We start from the raw sequence: 16,876 nt of genomic DNA, 5'->3' as shown, positions 1-16,876 counted from the left end.
CATCCGGCACAGGGCAGGCCCACCATCGGGCCTGTAGCTCCAGTTGTCTGCAGCACACTCCCTGCCCCTCCTGTGGCCGTACCTGGTAGAGCTCCTCCTTGGTGACGTAGGGCTTCCCCTCAGAGCTCAGGGCCCGGAAGGCACTCTCGATCTCCTCGCTGGATTTGACATTCTCAGTTTCACGGCTGATCATAAAAGCCATGTATTCTTGCAGGGAGACATGGCCATCCCTGGGGGAGGGAGGGAGGGAGCAGGTGCAGTGAGTAGGCAGGAGGGGCGGGAGCCTGAGGCCAGGGCCACATCCACCACTGTCCCTAAAGCTCACCTGTTGGGATCCACAGTGTCCAGGATCGCCTCGAACTCTGGGTCAGGTTCCCCCTCCTCCACCATGGGCAGGTCGTAGCCCAGGGAGCGCAGGCAGGACTTGAACTCCTGGTGGTTCAGCCTGCCAGACTTGTCCTTGTCGAAGTGTCTGCAGCAGAGCCGAGGGCTGCTCAGCACAGGGGCCCCACCGCCCAGCCGTCCCCAGCCAGATGGGGCTATACTTACTTAAACATCATGCTGAACTCCTTAAGGGCCTCCTCAGTCACACCTGTTGTGTTCCTGGAAGAACAACAGAATCAGGGGCCAGCCAGCCACACGGCAGGTGGCACGTTCTATCCTGTGCCAGCTTTTGTCGCCGACTGTTGGACTCTGGCTGACCCCGCTGGGCCCACCGCCCTCCGTGTGCAGTACCTGGCCTGGATCTGCTGCTCCAGGTTGTGCTGCATGCGCATGCCCAGCTGGTCAAGCTGGTCCCACTGCTGGGCCAGGCCCACGGTGCTGTGCTCCGTGTACTTGTTGTCCAGGATGAGGGCTTCCTCCATGGCAGCCCCCAGGTCCTCAATCTTCTTGAGCTGACTTCTCATGGCTCGTATTTCCTGGTGCTTGCGCTGCAGGGTGGGGGCAAAGACACAGGGATGGGACTCTCCCTCAGGCCTGGCCCAGGAGCCCACAAGCTCCCTCCTGGCCTCAGCTGCTTAGCCTGAGGCCTTCTAGGATGAGAGCAGTGGTGACACTGCAGAGAGACTTTTTCAAGCCAGCTGGTCGACCCGCCAGGGAAACCATACACTGTGGACAAAAAGGCCCCTCCCTTTTCAAGTAGGGATCCAGATAGCAGTTGCCACAGACTGTAAAATGACAAGTCCCAAGCTGCTTTCAGACTTGGGAAAAGCCAGCCCATGAGGGGCCTGACGGGCCAAGAAGGAAGAACAGGTCTGCCCAGGGATGGGGGTGAGGCCCGAGCCAGGTCTGAGCCTTCAGGCACTCACTTTGGTAGCTTCAAGCTGGGATTCGAGGGTTCCAGATTCTTCCACCATGCAAGACCTAAACACAGAAGCATAGTGAGGGAGGGGACCGATCCCACAGATGGCAGCTCAGGACCAACTCCCTCTTGGCTAAATACCGGGTAGCCTGCAGGTCCTTTGTCAAGGAAACAAAGCCTGTCTGCTATGGGCTGTGCTTCCTGACTGGCCCTGGGAGCATGAGAGCAGGAAACACCTCTCCTGTTTCACAGCCACGCAGGCTGAGGACCCTTTCTCAGGTGCTTCTCAGCTCCAGCCAAGAGAGGCCTCCAAGAGGTCACTTGGGAATTAAGTTTTGTTCCTCGAGGGGACAACAGAGCCCCTTTTCTCTGCAGCTGTGGGGAGGACAAGAGACCCAAGACAGGAGGCTAAGGGCTGAGGACCTGCCAGCAGTCCCAGGCCTCCTGGAGTCTCCTTGCAGGTGCCTAAGGAGGGGAGCCACATTCAAGTGACACTGCAGCCCCTCAGAGGAACAAATGAAGAGGCCCAGGTGGGCGTCTGGCAAGTGGTTTATGCTGCCTAAAAGGGTTGGCTGTGACTAAGCCCTGGGACTCAGGTCCCACTGTAGAGCCAGGCCTCCTTACAGGGCTAAGTTCTTGGGGGAGCCTACTTCTCCCCAGAAGAACACAGTAGGAGGTCATAAAAGGCTACCAGTGAACAAAGACAACAAATGAGTTGGGGTCACGTGCAGGGACGCGTTCACACGGTGTGCAAGACCTCAGTGGGATTTTAACCCCGTTTCCACAGTACCCAATGTTTGTCCCGATCTACCCCTGGAGACCTGGAGGACCAGGGTGAGCTCCAAAATCTCCCCAGGTTCAAAGTGCACTAGCAAGGCAAGGCACCAGGCTTCCTCCTACCCCAGCCGGCGAAACTCACAGGCACGCCCCATCCCAGGGGAAAGGTGCCCCAGGACTTGGGGCAGGAGGTGGGGCCAGTGCAGCAGAGGGGAGGACAGACCCTCCTGCCCAAGCGGCTGAGGGCGTGGGTTAGTCAGAAAGCGGAGCCGCCTAAGGAGTCCAGAGTGCATTGGTAAAACCACAGTGAGGGAAGAAGAGAAATAAGAGGAGAAAAACCTTCCAGACAGATCATCCCCAACTTCATACTGATAGACACGAATGACCCGACGATATGCTATGCTAGTCAAAGAAAAGAAACCAAGTGAATACACCACAGGGCGGCAGCGAGGGCCTCCCTGACAGACACGCGCCACAGGCAAGGGCAACCTGGCACCAGCAGGGACCTGGAGGTGGTGGGCCCAGCGGCCACCTTGGGGCAGCTCAGTGGTTCTGGGCAAGGCGGGACAAGGCTTGGGAGGAGCCACAGGAGAGCGGGCACAGCACCACAGAGACAAGACCAAGCGCAGCAGACAGGGTGGGGTGGGGGGAGAGCCAGGGAGCCGCAGGCTCAGGCTGCGAGCTGCCACCGTCACCCTTGCACTGAGTGGACTCCTATAGCCTGACTGGTTTGGGTAGATCTTTCCCATCACCATCTCCACCCGCCTGGCTGTCCTGTCTGTAGAACCTCAGGGGCACCAGTTAAGCCACTGTGGTCTTGGTGGAACTGGTCAAGAATGCAAGGATGAGCATCCTGGATGAAGGTCCCCAGCTCTGCAGAGGCCCTGCTGGGAGTGGGGGAGCGCCCTGCTCCTCTCTGGGCTCCTCCAAGCCCTGTCTCCACATCACATAGTTAACACTGGGCACTGCCTTCTTTCTACTAGGTTACCCTCCCCTTAGAGGATGCTAGGGGTCACCTTAGTCCTGGGGGGAGGCATACTCTGACCACACCTTGTCTGCACCCCCAAACTGTCATCTAGCTTCATGCACCATGGACATCTAGGGGTGAAATATGGCCTCTTTGGACAGACTGGGGAAACAGGCAAAAGAAGTCCAATATGATCCCAGGGGCTGAGCAGCAGTTGGGGCTTTTGTTCTGGCCTCCTGCTCGGTCACATTTCCCACCTCAAGAGAACCTGTGAATTTGGGTGGGAAGGTGGAAGCACTGGGCCGGCCCCCAGGCTGCAGGCCCTGTCAGGGAGGAGGGGTGTGGGGAGAAGGCACACCCTCCTTCTCAGGTGACAGGGTGGGTGGGCAGGAAGGCCTGGCCTGGGATCTTCTACAAGCCAGGCCACAGGGGGACGAGGCTCAGGGACAAGCACACAAGACACCAAGACATCACGAGCCCGGAAAAAGAAGACAATATTAACCCATCGAGGAGGTACGTTCTGTGGAGTGGAGATCCAAGCAGCCACGAGACAAGGTGGTGTCCAGATGCAGCAGCAATCAGGGGAAGGGACAAGGAGGACACGATAAAGAAAGAAAGAAAAAAAACCAATATTGTCAGTACCAGTCTGCCTTTGCCCCTGCCCTGGCCGTTGCCTAGCTGCTGCTGGGGGTTGACCATGGCCCAAGCATGCCCCTCGCAGAACACCTGGGGGCGCAGCCTCAGGGGAACGTATGGTGAGCGCTGTTCTGACTGCCTGCCCGCCCTCTGGGGGCAGAGCCCACGGGCTGTTAGCCCAAGCAGGCCACTGTTTTTTTTTTTTTTCCTCCCAGCACTGGGAAGTGAACCCAGGGGTTCTTCATTGCTGAGCGATGCAACCCACCCCACCCAGCCCTTCTTTTTTTTTTTTTTAATATTTATTTTTAGTTTTAGGTGAACACAATCTCTTTATTTTTATGTGGTGCTGAGGAGCGAACCCAGTGCCTTATGCATGCTAGGTGAGCACTTTACCACTGACCCACAACCCCAGCTCTGCCCTTCTAATTTTTCAAAAAACATTTTGACATGAGTTTTGCTATATTGCCCAGGCTGGCTTCAAATCCATGATATTCCTTCCTGCCTTAGGTTCCTAAGTCTCTGGAATGACAGGAAACAGCACCAGGTAGGCCTCCATTTTTTTGTTTGTTTATGTTTTAATGGTATTGGGGTTAGAACCTGAGTATTTTTCTGCTGAGCTACATCCCCAGCCCTTTAATTCTTAAAAAAATGTTATTCTTCTGATATTGGGATTGAACCCAGGGGCACTCAACCACTGAACCACATCCCCAGTCCTTTTTATATTTTATTTTTGGATAGGGTCTTGCTAAGTTGCTTAGAGCCTTGCTAAATTGCTCAGGCTGGCTTTTTTTTTTTTTTTAATTAAAAATAATTTTTTTAAGTTGACAATGGACCTTTATTTTATTTATTTACATGCAGTGCTGAGAATCAAACCCTGGGCCTCACACATACTATGCAAGTGCTCTACCCCTGAGCCATAAACCCAATCCTCAGGCTGGCTTTGAACTCTCAATTCTCCTACCTCAGTCTCCCAAGCTGCTGGGATTACAGGCGTGCACCACTGTGCCCAGCCCCAGCCCTTTTTATTTTTTGAGACAGGGTCTCACTAAGTCTCCCAGGCTGGCCTTGAACTTGTGATCCTCCTGCCTCAGTTGCCCAAATTGCTGGGATTATGGCGTATACTACCACACCAGATTCAGGCCCCTGGTTTTAAACGTGTTCCCCATGCCCAGGAGCTGGAGTTCGGGGGACCAGCTTCAGGACTGTAATGCGCCTGGGTCAGTCCCGCAAAGGCAGGCACCTGGTCTCCTGGATCCACTGGTGGAACGCGTTGGCATGCTGGGCAAACTCCTGGCGCAGCTTGTCGTTTTCCTCCTGCCGCCGCTGCTCCTTCTGCAGCTCCAGCTCCCGCTCCTGAGCCAAAGGGAGGCAGATGCCACTTTGGCTGGCCCTGACCCTCCCTCTCGGAGGGGTTCAGCAAGGACATGGCTACACCCTGGGGAGCTGTTCAGCAAGCCTTACATCTGAGGGGCAGGAAGGGCAGGAATGTTAGCTGGCTTGGGCAGGGCCATACGTGGTAGGTGCACCTTGATTATTTTCTGCAGGTTCCTCCAGGTCTCCTCCAAGGCCTCCATGGTGAACCAGGTGTAGGGGTTGGAGGCCACGCGGAAGCTCTTAATCTGGCGGTCCAGCTCGGCCAGCTGGTTGAAGTCGGCCTGTGCGGAGCTGAGGGAGGAGCGGAAGGCGTCGTGGGCCTCACGGAGAGCCCTGATCTCCTCCAGGGAGTTGCAGCGCACCGGGTCCGTCAGGTCCTCCTCTGCATTCTCAAACCAGCTGTTGAAGGCAGAGGCCTTTTTGGCAAATGTCAGGAAGAGGTCCTCCACCTAGAAGCAGAGAAGCTGGTCAGGAGTCGCGGGGGCGGGACACACCATCCGCAGGCAGGAAGAGGGTAGGTGTGTGGGCAGGAGGTGGGGCAGCTCTCAGGAATCCAGGCGAGTATGGACTGTTGGGAAGGCAGCGCCACGCTCTGCCTCCCGTCTCCCACACCTGCTTCTCAGCCTTCACTGCCTTCCGTTCCTCTCTTCTTGCCCCTGCACTCACACACCTGTCTCTCTCCTGTGGCTCTAAAGGGCAACTTCCCAAAGGCAAAGGTCCCATCTGCCTTGATTTCAGTTGACCCAAAGCCTGGTCTCAGCTTCCATGGGCTGAAGCTTTGGTGTCCTTATAGGGTGGTGGCATAATACTGTAGAGTGCTGACCCTGTCACTGAGCCACTTGAGCCTTACCTGCTCCCATCCTCACCTTGCGGAAATGACTCTGAGCCTCCAGCAGCTTCTTCTTCCTGGTGGCCGAGTTAGCCAGAAGCTGGCTCCATCTCTTCATGAGGGAGGCATGTCGGGCTTCGATGGCCTTGGATTGGATGTGCTTAGCGGCCAGCAGTTGATCTTTGAGGGCAGTGATGTTGGCAATGCCCTCCTGCTGGAAGGCCTGTAGGCCAGCATCAAAGGTTTCCTGGAATGAGGAAGTTGCAGAGCCACTTACAGTGATGGCAGCAAGACTAGAACTTGCCGTTCCTGGTGCACAGCTTGCAGCTTCAGCATCTGTCCTCCCAGGTAGGGAGCCTGAGCCCAGCTTCCTCCTGGAACTTGGGGCTCCCCTCTGCTTTCCTCCTTGCCCCAGACCTCAGATTAAGGCAGCAGCCTCCTCGCAGCCTCCCGCCCCCAACCAGCACTCCACCCAGGCTCTGGGCACCGGCCCTGGACTACCGACTTGCCAGGCCCTTGCCAGGCCCTTCCCACGACCTGGGAGGACCTGGAACACTTGCCTCCCCATGTGACCACAATCGTTTTACTTTCATGACTGAGCCCAGGTCCATGACCCTGGCAACACACTCACTTTGCCAATAAGTTTGGAAGCTCCAAGTCTCAAGACTGGAGCCACTCACTGCCGAGGACCTTACAGGAGATCTTCTCAACAGCAGGATGACACCGACCTCCTGCTGTCTACCAGAAATGCTAACCTAATAAATTTCACTAACACTGGCCACACTGACCTGCTTGGTGAGGAGAGTTTGGACAGAAGACAGATCTCGGCCATAATCATCTGTCTTCAAGCTGTTTTCCTTTTCACCTAGAAAACCAAGCGTGGAAGCTATACCACCCTTTTGCAGCGCAGCAAGATGTATTAAAATAGAAAATGAGAGGATTGATGCCAACTGTTATTCTGTTTACATTTAAAATTTGAAGTTACTAATACCTTTCTTGACCTTACATCAGTTGGCTTCCCCTGCACCCAGGCTGAACCTCCCTCTGAGGCACAAGAATTACCAAGGTCACATGGGCCCTGCTTGATATCAGCGCAAGGGAGTTGGATGACACCCCAGCCTCTGGAGGCAGGTTCTCTGACCCACATTTGATGAGTTTGTTAGAGAAGAAAATCAACTGCATGGGAACGCACAAGTCGTGGCTCTGGGAACAACCCTCCTGCCCTGGGGAATAAGAAACTCAGGGTTCTTGCTGAAGCTGCTCACCAATCCAGGACTCCACCACGTCCGCCTTCCAGTTGAACTGGAGGAAGGCCGAGTTCTCGTCTAGCTTTGCCTTCCTCTGGGCCGCAGCTTTCTCTAGGTCGGACACTTTCCCATTCAGGCCTTTCATCTTTGAAGAGATATTCTCCTCGTGGTGATTGTTCTAGGCCATGAAGGAGAGCACACCCTGTCATCCTCGCTTCCCACCATGGTCACCTGTGACCCCAGAAGGTGCTCAATTTCTGTCAGATGGGTCACCACCCCCCTTGACCACTGCTGGCTTAGGGGCTATTGATGAGGCTTCCAAAGAGCAAGCGGAGTGAAAGCCTCAGGATGAAGACTCAGAGGTGGCCCTGCTCCTTTTGGGAAGGGGCTGACATTTATGCTACAATGCCTGGGAACTGAGCCTCACGCACTCCACAACTGAGCCACATCCCCAGCCCTTTTCATTGTTTCGAGACACAGGTCTCCCAGGGTTGCCCAGGATGGCCTGAACTTGCGATCCTCCCGCCTCAGCCTCCTAAATCACTAGGGTTATATAGGTGGGTGCTACCACACCTGGCCACTAGTGTTATTTTTTTTACTGGGAGCGGGGGAGGGAAAAAGCCTAAGGAATTATTATTCAAATAAAAAACTATATAGCCAAGGAATGACTACTATAATATGCATTAAAAACAGTGGTTCAGGAAAATGTTTTGATATTGAGGACACTGAAAATTGTTAAGCCCTAAACACTGGGACTCATTCTTGGTTAAAGTCTTATTTGAAAGGACACAGCAGCCAGCACAGAACTGAAAGAGCAGCTCTGCAGGAGAAAGCACTGCTGGGGACAAAGCCCCAGATCCTTCCAGAAGCCCAAGAGCTTCCAAGCCCAGTTATCACACAGCTCACAGAGCCGAGCTGTCACAGGTGTGAGCAAATCACAGAGTCTCTGAAACTAGTTTTTTTTTTTTTTTTAATTTATGCTGATGCAGCCAGTAAGAGAGCTTTCCGGTGATGAGATGTCCAGCTTCCCATAGATCAAAACCTTAGCCACAAGGGCAGTTACCAAACGCAAATTTTGTAGCATTCAGTCTCAGATGCTCAATGTGTGTGTGCTATTCCTAGGAAATGGGGGTTACCAAAACATGTGTCCTATGGCACTAGACACCTGTCCAAGCTCCCAGGTGATTAGAGGTGGTGGGCTCTGGACTGATGGCTACATGGCTTGTCTGGAACTGAAGCATGGGGCAGCTTTGGCCCCTCTGCTGTCAGGACCCTTTAACTTGCTTTTTCTGGGAAGAGCTGTTTGAATGAAAGATTGATTCATTTCTAAATCATCCTGTACTATAGACGGGTTCTGGATAATTTATATTTACAAAATATGTAAAGCAACGTGATTCTATAAAACAGATCTAAGGCAGCTATTTTATAGTAGGTATGTCTACATCATGTACAGACAAAAAATTTAGAAGGTCAGACGTGATATGGCTGTCTCTGGTGCCTTTATGGGTGATTTCTAGTTTTTATTTCTTTTTTTTTTTTTTTTTGAGATGGGGGTCTTGGTATGCTGACTAAACTGGTCTAGAACTCCTCTCCTGGGCTCAGGTGTTTTTCCCCCCTCAGCCTCCTGAGTGGCTTTGCAGGCATATGCCACCACGCCCAGCTACGAGTACTTTGTTTTACTTATTTTTATTTTCTACTATATCTTTAAATAGCTTGTACTATTGAGAAATAAACTAAAAACAGCATTTTGGAAGTGCTATTGTCACAAAAGAACCAAGAGGGATACCTCTCTGTTTAATCAGGCAGAAAAAGTAAACACTTCATTAACTTCACTAATTGTCTTCAGAAAGGGGGAATCAGCCAACTGATCGTGTAATCCTCCTCGTCCTTATGAAACATGGGACCTTTGTCTCCACACAAACCTCAGTCTGGGCAACATCCCAGCAGGTGAGCTCTGTGGGCTACCGTGTCACCTGCATGTAGCTATCCCTGAGTGGGCTTACCTTCCTGATGAGGTCTTGCCCATTGGTGCACACGTCATTAACACGATCCTTGTGGACAGTGAAGTCGGTCTCGAAAGCTTCATGTTTCTTCAGTAAGCCCTGGAGAAGAGGAGGAAGGCTGGGTGCTGAGCACTGGCAGGTGACCTGCTGCGCAGGGACAGAGGGCAGCTGCACTGATGGGGCCAGCCCTCAGCTCCATGGTCCAGGTGGGAATGAGAGGACAGCGGTACACTGGCAAGTACGTTTTATAGAGAAAGTGGAAACAGGATGCAGTAAGAACCAGCCATGGACGGGGCTGGGAAGCTCTGGTCAGAGAAGGCCTTTCTGAAGAGGTTAAGGACCTGGCTGACGGAGCTGCAGGTCTCTCTGCCCCTCATCACATCATCAGGTTAACATCCAACAAACATGAACACCTGTTCAGCCTGAAGGACCTCCCAGGGACCACCTAAGTCTTTTTCCTCCTCCCCAGTATCCTTGGCACTGGAGATGACATGCTCTTGTTGCTTCGAGGGAACTCAGCCATACACCAGAGGGGAAATCGCTGACTCCAACTAGATTTCTAAGTGGTCCTACCGGTCCCCACTGTGAGGTAGATGGCTCAGAGGCCACCTTGATTCTTTTTTTTTTTTATTTTTAGTTGTAGATGGACAAATACCAGTTTATTTATTTTTATGTGATGCTGAGAATCAAACCCAGTGCCTCACACATGGCAGGCAAGCACTCTACCCCTGAGCTACAACCCCAGCCCACCACCTTGATTCTTGGGACTGGAAACTTAGCTTCCACAATCTGCTGGCTAGACCTCAGAAACATCAGAACATGTCATTTTTTAGCATCTCTTACCAAGAGGGGAGTCTCCATCTCCTCTGTGACCCTTGTCTGCTTTAGGACTGCCTTTTTGTGTGTGTGTGTGCCGTTGAGGACTTAACCTAGAGCTTTGTGCATGCTAGGTAACCCTCTACCACTGAGCTATACCCTCAGCCCTTTTTATTTTTGGTTTTGAGACCAAGTCTTGGTAAGTTGCCCAGGCTTGACTTAAACTTGTGCTCTTCCTGCCTCAGCCTCCCGAGTTGTTGGGCTCACAGGCATAGGCCACTGCGCCTGACTTGGCACTGATTTTTTTTTTTTTTCTCTTTACAGTACTGGGATTGAACTTAGGAGCTCTTTAACCATGAACTATATCCCAAATTCTTTTTAAAACTTAAATTTATTTTGACACAGGGTCTTTCTAAGTTGCTGAGGTTGGCCTGGAACTTGTAATCCTCCTGTGTCAGCCTTCAGAATGACTGGGATTATAGGTGTGCACCACCTATAATTGGCCTTGGGACGGACTCCAACAATAGAACACAGGGAGAATAATAATGAGCGATGTCCTGAGAGACCCTGCAGCATCTCCCTTTATCTCTCTGAATGCTGCCAAAAGAAGTTGGTTCAGCTTCCTGAAGGATAAGAAGTCACGTGGAAGGGGATTGAGCTGTCCCAGCCAAAATCTAGGCCTGGCTGTCAGCAGTACAACTGAGGCCTAGGATCTTTCCACCTACTGCCTTCTGACAGGATGCAGCTGCACAAGGGATTTCAAGCGAAAGTCCAGAGGAAATGCCCACCGACTCACAGAATCTCGGGTAAGAGAAATAGCTGTGGCTCTGAACCACGGAGTTTTAGGGTTGTTATGCAGCACCTGTTAATCAATGTATGGTGTTCTGCCCACATTGTGGTGCCTGTAAAGGTGGAAATAGGGTTTGTGCTGCTGGGGTGTGCCTAGTTAAGAAGAGGTCACTAGGGCAGATCCTAATCCAACTGGACTGGTGCCCTTACAAGGCGGTGAACTCGACAGAGACTGGCACACAGAAGAGAATGCAAGGGAAGAAGAGACAGAGAGAAGACAGCTGTGTAAAAAAGCAGAGACTGGAGGATGCTACCGTACTCTAAGGACACCTGGGACTATAGGATACTGGAAGACGAGGAAGGGCTTTCTATAAGCTGGGGAGTGAATGGCCCTGCTGGCATCACGGTCCAGACTTTAGTCTCCAGAACCGTGAGACAGCGCGTTCCTGTACGCTGAGCCATCGAGTCTGTGGTTCCCTGTCTGGCACTCCCTAACCTGGATAGCAGCAAGCGTGTCTCCGTAATCTTCACTGGCCACCAGCGTCATTTTCTCATTGATCCAGGCTTCTTCCTCTTCCACATTGGCTACAAATTGCTGATACTCCAAGGACTCCTCTAGCCGCTGACCCCTAAAATTACAAAAGATAGGAAAAGCCATCAATCTCTTCTGACTGACTTTCTGAGTTAACACCAGCTTAAAAACACACAGGAAGGAAGATGTATGAGTGGTTTGCTCCAGCCTTCCATAGGATACAAAGTAGGCAGTGTATTGTTCAGAAGGAAACACACTGGGTCCAGATTTGGGTACAGGACAAGCTCCAGCATGCTGGCCAGAGGTGGCCTGGAGCACATGCCTACGAAAAAGCTTTAGCAGCTAGCACGAGGCCCAGGCCTGGCACTCTGCACCCAAGAGCTCCCTCATCTGAATGCTCACCGAGCAGCTGCCAATTGCTTCAGCTCTTTCCAGTGCTCCACAAACTGGGCCAGACGCTGCTGGATCTCCTCCTGCCCGATGGTGTTATCATCAGAGAGCTTCTTCCCAGTGTCCAGGACACCCTGGTAGGCAAGAAAAGTCAGGTCAGTGGCTGGTAACACTCTTGGTACCTGCTTCTGGGTGCTTCTATCTTGAGGCTTCCAGAAAAAGGCCTCAATAGCAAATTCAAAACTTCTCCTTCATGGTTTGGGCTGAGGCACCATGAACATAAGACCTTAGTGGAATAAGAACAAGGGATTCTTTGTTACCTGGCCCATTCCCACCCTAGAAGACGCCTCCTCACCTGAATGGCTGGCTCATGCGCAGCCAATTCTGCCTCCAGCCGCTTGTGCTTCTTCCTCAGATTCTGAACACCTGTGAGGTCTCGGCCATAGTCCTCAGAGCTTACTAGCAGCTTCTTCTCCCTGGGGAACAGAAGAAGAATGCTCATTTTCAAGTGGGCTCAGCTGCTGACCTGTGGTGTCCTCACCACACCTAGCAATCTCTCTAGGAAAGCCTTGCTCTTTCTTGGAAGACACACTGCCTCTGTCCATATGCACTAACTCAACAGTACCCCAGTTCTGCAGAGGCTGGCGCTATGTTTGGGATGGGGTACTGCATTATGAGCCCCATTTAACCATGTATCCATCATAGATCTGTAAATGCATTCGATATTTAGGTGCATAATTTTTTTAAAGATTTTAAGAAAATTAATAACTAAAAGAGAGCCTCATAAGTGGTCCGACAAAATGCTATATCATTTGCAAAAGACAGCCTGACACTTTGGGGGATGGGGAAATTGGGGAAACACAAACAAAAACACTCTCATTCCTTGAAAAAGTGACCTTCCCCATAACAGAACAAACCCACTAACACCTAAGGGACCAAAGGGCAAGGTTGAATGGAACATCAAGGACTGCCATCAGCTTGGGGCCATCACTGGTCATCCACTACATACCTCGACAGCCAAAGAAATGAGGCAACTCAGGCAAGCGTGTGTGGAGCTACGGTCCAGCCCAGTGGAGTCTCTGAGCTGTGCCCTTTTTTGCGACACTTTCCTTCCTCATGGTCCAGAGAAGCCTGAAACAACCCGCCTCTGCAGGCAGCCTCTATTCCTGCCTGCTGTTGAAGGCTCTAGGGGTTTCCTAGAAACACAAAGCATGCAGCTGTATGAGCACGTACTTGATCCAGGACTCCTCATCATCCATATCCCGGAAGAACTGGTGCAGGCGGTGAGACTCGCTCAGCTTGGCTCGTCGGGAAGCTGCCATGCTCTTGATCTTCTGGAAGCGCCCATTGATGGTGTCCCTCTTGTCCTTCACTTGGGAGGTGTCAAAGGCACTGCTGGTCATCAGGCTATCTGCCTGGCTGTTCAGGTCCTTCAGGCGATCCTGAAGGGAAGGGGCAGACAGGAGGGATCAAGAACCCGGATCTCCCATGAACAGCTACTTGAAAATAAGAACTCAGGATTCCTTACTGAGGTATGGAGCCTTGTGGACCCAAACTGTCCTCTCTGCACTGTGGTGGGGAGCACCAGTGCTTCAGCTGCAGCACAGCAGCAGAAACAGAGGGTTCTTCATTGTCATCTGCCTCCAGTAAGAAATGCAGTTTCCCCTAAGAACATCCTTTAAACTTTCACTTTTATTTTTGTTTTTTTTTTTTGGTGCTAGGGATCAAACCCACAGTCTTTCACATGCTACACACATGCTCTATCAATAAGCTACACCTCAACATTCTTTTAAAAAGTAGCAAAAATTCATTTTGTTAAATATTCAGTTTTGGATATCTTGGTTGGGAATGGAAAAATAAGCCTGTTACTTTTTTTTAAAAATATTTATTTTTTAGCTTTAGGTGGACACAATATCTTTATTTTACATTTATGTGATGCTGAGGATCAAACCCAGTGCCTTGTGCATGCTAGGCGAGTGCTCTACCACTGAGCCACAACCCCAACCCTGTTACTTTTAAAAAACTGAGTTTACTACTATTCATAAAATCCAAACTTTCAGGAGAAAATCAGAATTTTGAAAAAATTGTATCTGCCACCATGAGCTTGACAACCTCCCCTAACAAAGATTTTTCTGAAGAGACTGGTGGTGATATTAGTGAATGTGATATTTTAGTGTCACCAATAGAATGTGTCAACACTTCGAACATGCATAACTCAGCTAACCAAGATCTACCAAATGAGACATGCATGCTGCTATAAAATCACATGCGCATAAAAGACCCATCCACAGTCCAGGATGCACCAGTGTATTTTAATAAAATTAATTCAGGGTGAAAAACTAACTGATAGGGGTGTGTCCCCTTCATCACCACTGTTAGGGATGAAGAGCATGAGAAGAAGATTACCTCTAGATAGGGAAGAGAGGTGGGAGGGAAAAGGAGGGAGAAGGGGAATTGCACGGAAGATGGAAGGAGACCCCCTTCGTTATACAGAATACATGTATGACGAAGTGAGGAAAAAGAAAAAAAAAAAAGAAGTGTGTCACATTAGATTGGGTAGAGAGAAGTGATGGGAGGGGAGGGGAGGGGGAAGGGGGGAAAGGAAGGACAGCAGAATAAAACAGACTTTATTATTGCTATATGTATTATGTGACTGCATGACCAATGTGATTCTGCAACCTGTACACTCAGAAAAATGAGAAATTATACCCCATCTGATTCAAATGTATGATATGTCAAGATCATTGTACTGTCATGTGTAACTAATTAAAACAAATTAAAAAATTATTTTTTTATATAATATAGCTGTTTTCATACTCTTTTTTTGAGAGAGAGAGAGAGAGAAAATTTCAATATATATTTTTTAGTTTTCGGCGGACATAGCATCTTTGTTTGTATGTGGTACTGAGGATCGAACCCGGGCTGCACGCATGCCAGGCGAGCTCGCTACCGCTTGAGCCACATCCCCAGCCCAAAACAAATTAAAAAAATTATTAAAAAAAAAAAAGCCAGGAAACTGACACTGGTGTAATCCAGAGGGTTATGCTTATATATTATATGCCACCCATTTTTATATGCACTCATTCATGTATCTGTGAGATTACGTTCAACTGCAAAGTCCCAGGCAATTTTATTACATGTGTAGGTGCATGTAAGCAAGATACAGAACTCTTCTGTTCCCACAGGGAGCTCTCCTGAGTGGCCCCTTTACAGGTGCAGCCCTTTCCCACCCTACCTCATGGCATCTACAGATCTGTTCTCTGTATCTTTACTTTTGTTATTTCAAGAATACAGAAGCAGGGGGCTGGGTTGTGGCTCAATGGTAGAGCACTTGTCTAGCATGTGTGATGCCCTGGGTTCCATTCTCAGCACCAAATACGAATAAATACAAAAATTCATAAAAAAAATAATAAAAGAATACAGAAGCAGAATCATATGGTATTGTAAATCTTTGGGTATTTTTAAAAAAAATCTTTTTAGTTGTCATTGGTCCTTTGTTTTATTTTATTTATTCATTTATTTATTTATATGCAGTACTTCGAATCAAACCCAGTGCCTCACACATGCTAGGCACGTGCTCTGCCACTGAGCCACAACTGCAGCCCAAACCTTTGGGTATCTTTAAAATTAATTTTTAATGATGGTGAGTAGTGACAGATAAGACCTAAATAAACAACCTTTCTTATGGGCCTTGGTAATTGGCAATCCCTGACCTTGCCACCTCGAGAGCCAATAGGTTGGTGCCAGACAGCACTCTCCTTCCCCAAACGTTTAGCTCTCTTCCTGAGGTGCAGATACCTGGGGCCTGATGCTTTCCCACTCACCACGTGGCTGTGCCCACCTTACCTCATGGGCAGAGATGTCTGCCTCCAATAGCTGATGCTTTTTCAGTAAGTTGTTTACAGAAGCCAGGTCTTTGCCGTAATCTTCTGATGCCAGAAGGGCCTCCACCTGCCAATGAAAACAAAAGGGAAAGGCTGCAGTGCAGTGTCCACATGGTACTCTGAATACTCCAGGGTGCCCAGCTGGTATTCCAAGTTCTTCTCAGCCATGAGGTGTGTCACCTACTTAGCTGGGCCAGTGTGACACTCTCCCCCTCTGCCAATTCAATGCAACTCAAGAGCCCATTAATTTCAACAGTGTGGCCAAAGCCCAGGCCTGCCTGGTGGGGTAAGGGCAAAGAGTGCAGCACCCCACTGTGCTGAAACACCTTAGGCAAAGAAGCAGGAGTGTGAGCAGAGAATAACACACAGGGATGTTCATAGCAGTAAGAGTGTACGGCCTCGAAATAGGGAAACAAGAATGTCCAACAATATGGAAATGATCAAATACAGCGGGGATCTGCAAGGGACTTACCCAGTCACTCAAATGGTAGGGAAGAATTTTTATTGAGTTGGCCTAACACTCCCCCATCCATACTAATGAAAAGTTACACCTCAACTACATGAAATACAAACACCTCTTCAAATACTCAAGGACATACACATAAACTGGGAAGATACACTCTAAAATGTTAATGGTGGTCTCCAAACTTTCTATTCCTAATCTCTACTTTCCCAATTTCCTCACTCTGGCTCCCTGACTCCCTGCTCTTCTGGCTCTATCTTGACATAGATTTGTCAGAGCTGACCACCAGCTAGACCCCCTGTCTCTTCCTTGCTGTATTCTCTGGGAGAGGAGTGATGTAAGGTTCAGGTCCTACCCCATCCATATCAGCTCTTTTCTCTAAACCCTCACAGCAGATAACTCATATTTGCTAACAAGGACTTTGGTTACTGTGTACCTGGTGAGCCCTCTCTACTCCTGGTTTTGGGCTTGCTTGCTGCCTTATTATTCCAAATGACAAGAAATTCCCTGCTCCAAGGAAGGGAGAACCACTTTGCATTACCTCAGAGAGCCAGAAGTCAAAGTCCTTGATTCCAGTGTTGAAGTTCTGCTGTTTGTTAGCCTCTTTCAGTTTCTGGCTCTTCTCAGCTGACTTCTGCACCAGGAATTGCCATTGGTCAGCTAAGGCAGCCAGGCGGGCCTGTGGAGGAGAATGGAGTTGCTGGGCTGGTGGAATCTATGCCCTCTCCTGAAGCCCAGTTTGAGAAAATCAACAGAAGAGCCACTGCTACCAACATTCCATCTGCAATGCAGCCTTCGGAAAGTCCCTAATCACTTTATGTTCTTAGGTCCCTGCTTAAGAGGTGGATGGTCAGGAAACCCTGGGC

General features: G+C 50.1%; 1 protein-coding gene across 6 annotated transcripts in view; it reads right to left on the bottom strand.

Annotated features, from left to right (window-relative positions):
* The window catches only part of Sptan1 (spectrin alpha, non-erythrocytic 1), a 71,176-nt gene that overhangs the window by 571 nt on the left and 53,729 nt on the right, over positions 1 to 16,876 (bottom strand). For 3 of the 6 annotated variants that reach the window (XM_058581812.1, XM_058581813.1, XM_058581814.1), the window contains 19 exons: positions 16,552 to 16,689; positions 15,510 to 15,614; positions 12,897 to 13,105; positions 12,019 to 12,139; positions 11,676 to 11,797; positions 11,238 to 11,370; positions 9,137 to 9,235; positions 7,152 to 7,311; positions 6,675 to 6,751; positions 5,924 to 6,133; positions 5,210 to 5,506; positions 4,924 to 5,036; positions 3,550 to 3,567; positions 2,420 to 2,482; positions 1,311 to 1,365; positions 736 to 932; positions 550 to 603; positions 326 to 472; positions 83 to 230 (listed from right to left, as the gene is read on the bottom strand). In XM_058581812.1, the coding sequence (XP_058437795.1) occupies positions 83 to 230; positions 326 to 472; positions 550 to 603; positions 736 to 932; positions 1,311 to 1,365; positions 2,420 to 2,482; positions 3,550 to 3,567; positions 4,924 to 5,036; positions 5,210 to 5,506; positions 5,924 to 6,133; positions 6,675 to 6,751; positions 7,152 to 7,311; positions 9,137 to 9,235; positions 11,238 to 11,370; positions 11,676 to 11,797; positions 12,019 to 12,139; positions 12,897 to 13,105; positions 15,510 to 15,614; positions 16,552 to 16,689 (2,466 nt within the window). The remainder of the gene's footprint in view (positions 1 to 82; positions 231 to 325; positions 473 to 549; positions 604 to 735; positions 933 to 1,310; positions 1,366 to 2,419; positions 2,483 to 3,549; positions 3,568 to 4,923; positions 5,037 to 5,209; positions 5,507 to 5,923; positions 6,134 to 6,674; positions 6,752 to 7,151; positions 7,312 to 9,136; positions 9,236 to 11,237; positions 11,371 to 11,675; positions 11,798 to 12,018; positions 12,140 to 12,896; positions 13,106 to 15,509; positions 15,615 to 16,551; positions 16,690 to 16,876) is intronic. The other 3 variants (XM_058581815.1, XM_058581817.1, XM_058581816.1) reach the window with 2 other exon arrangements.

This window comes from Marmota monax, unplaced genomic scaffold (assembly GCF_021218885.2).
Source record: "Marmota monax isolate L192 unplaced genomic scaffold, Marmota_monax_Labrador192_F-V1.1 WCK01_AAM20220418_F8-fsc00020, whole genome shotgun sequence".
Lineage (NCBI taxonomy): Eukaryota > Metazoa > Chordata > Mammalia > Rodentia > Sciuridae > Marmota > Marmota monax.
The sequence above is the reverse complement of the archived record's forward strand: the minus strand, read 5'-3'. Positions and strand labels throughout refer to the sequence as shown.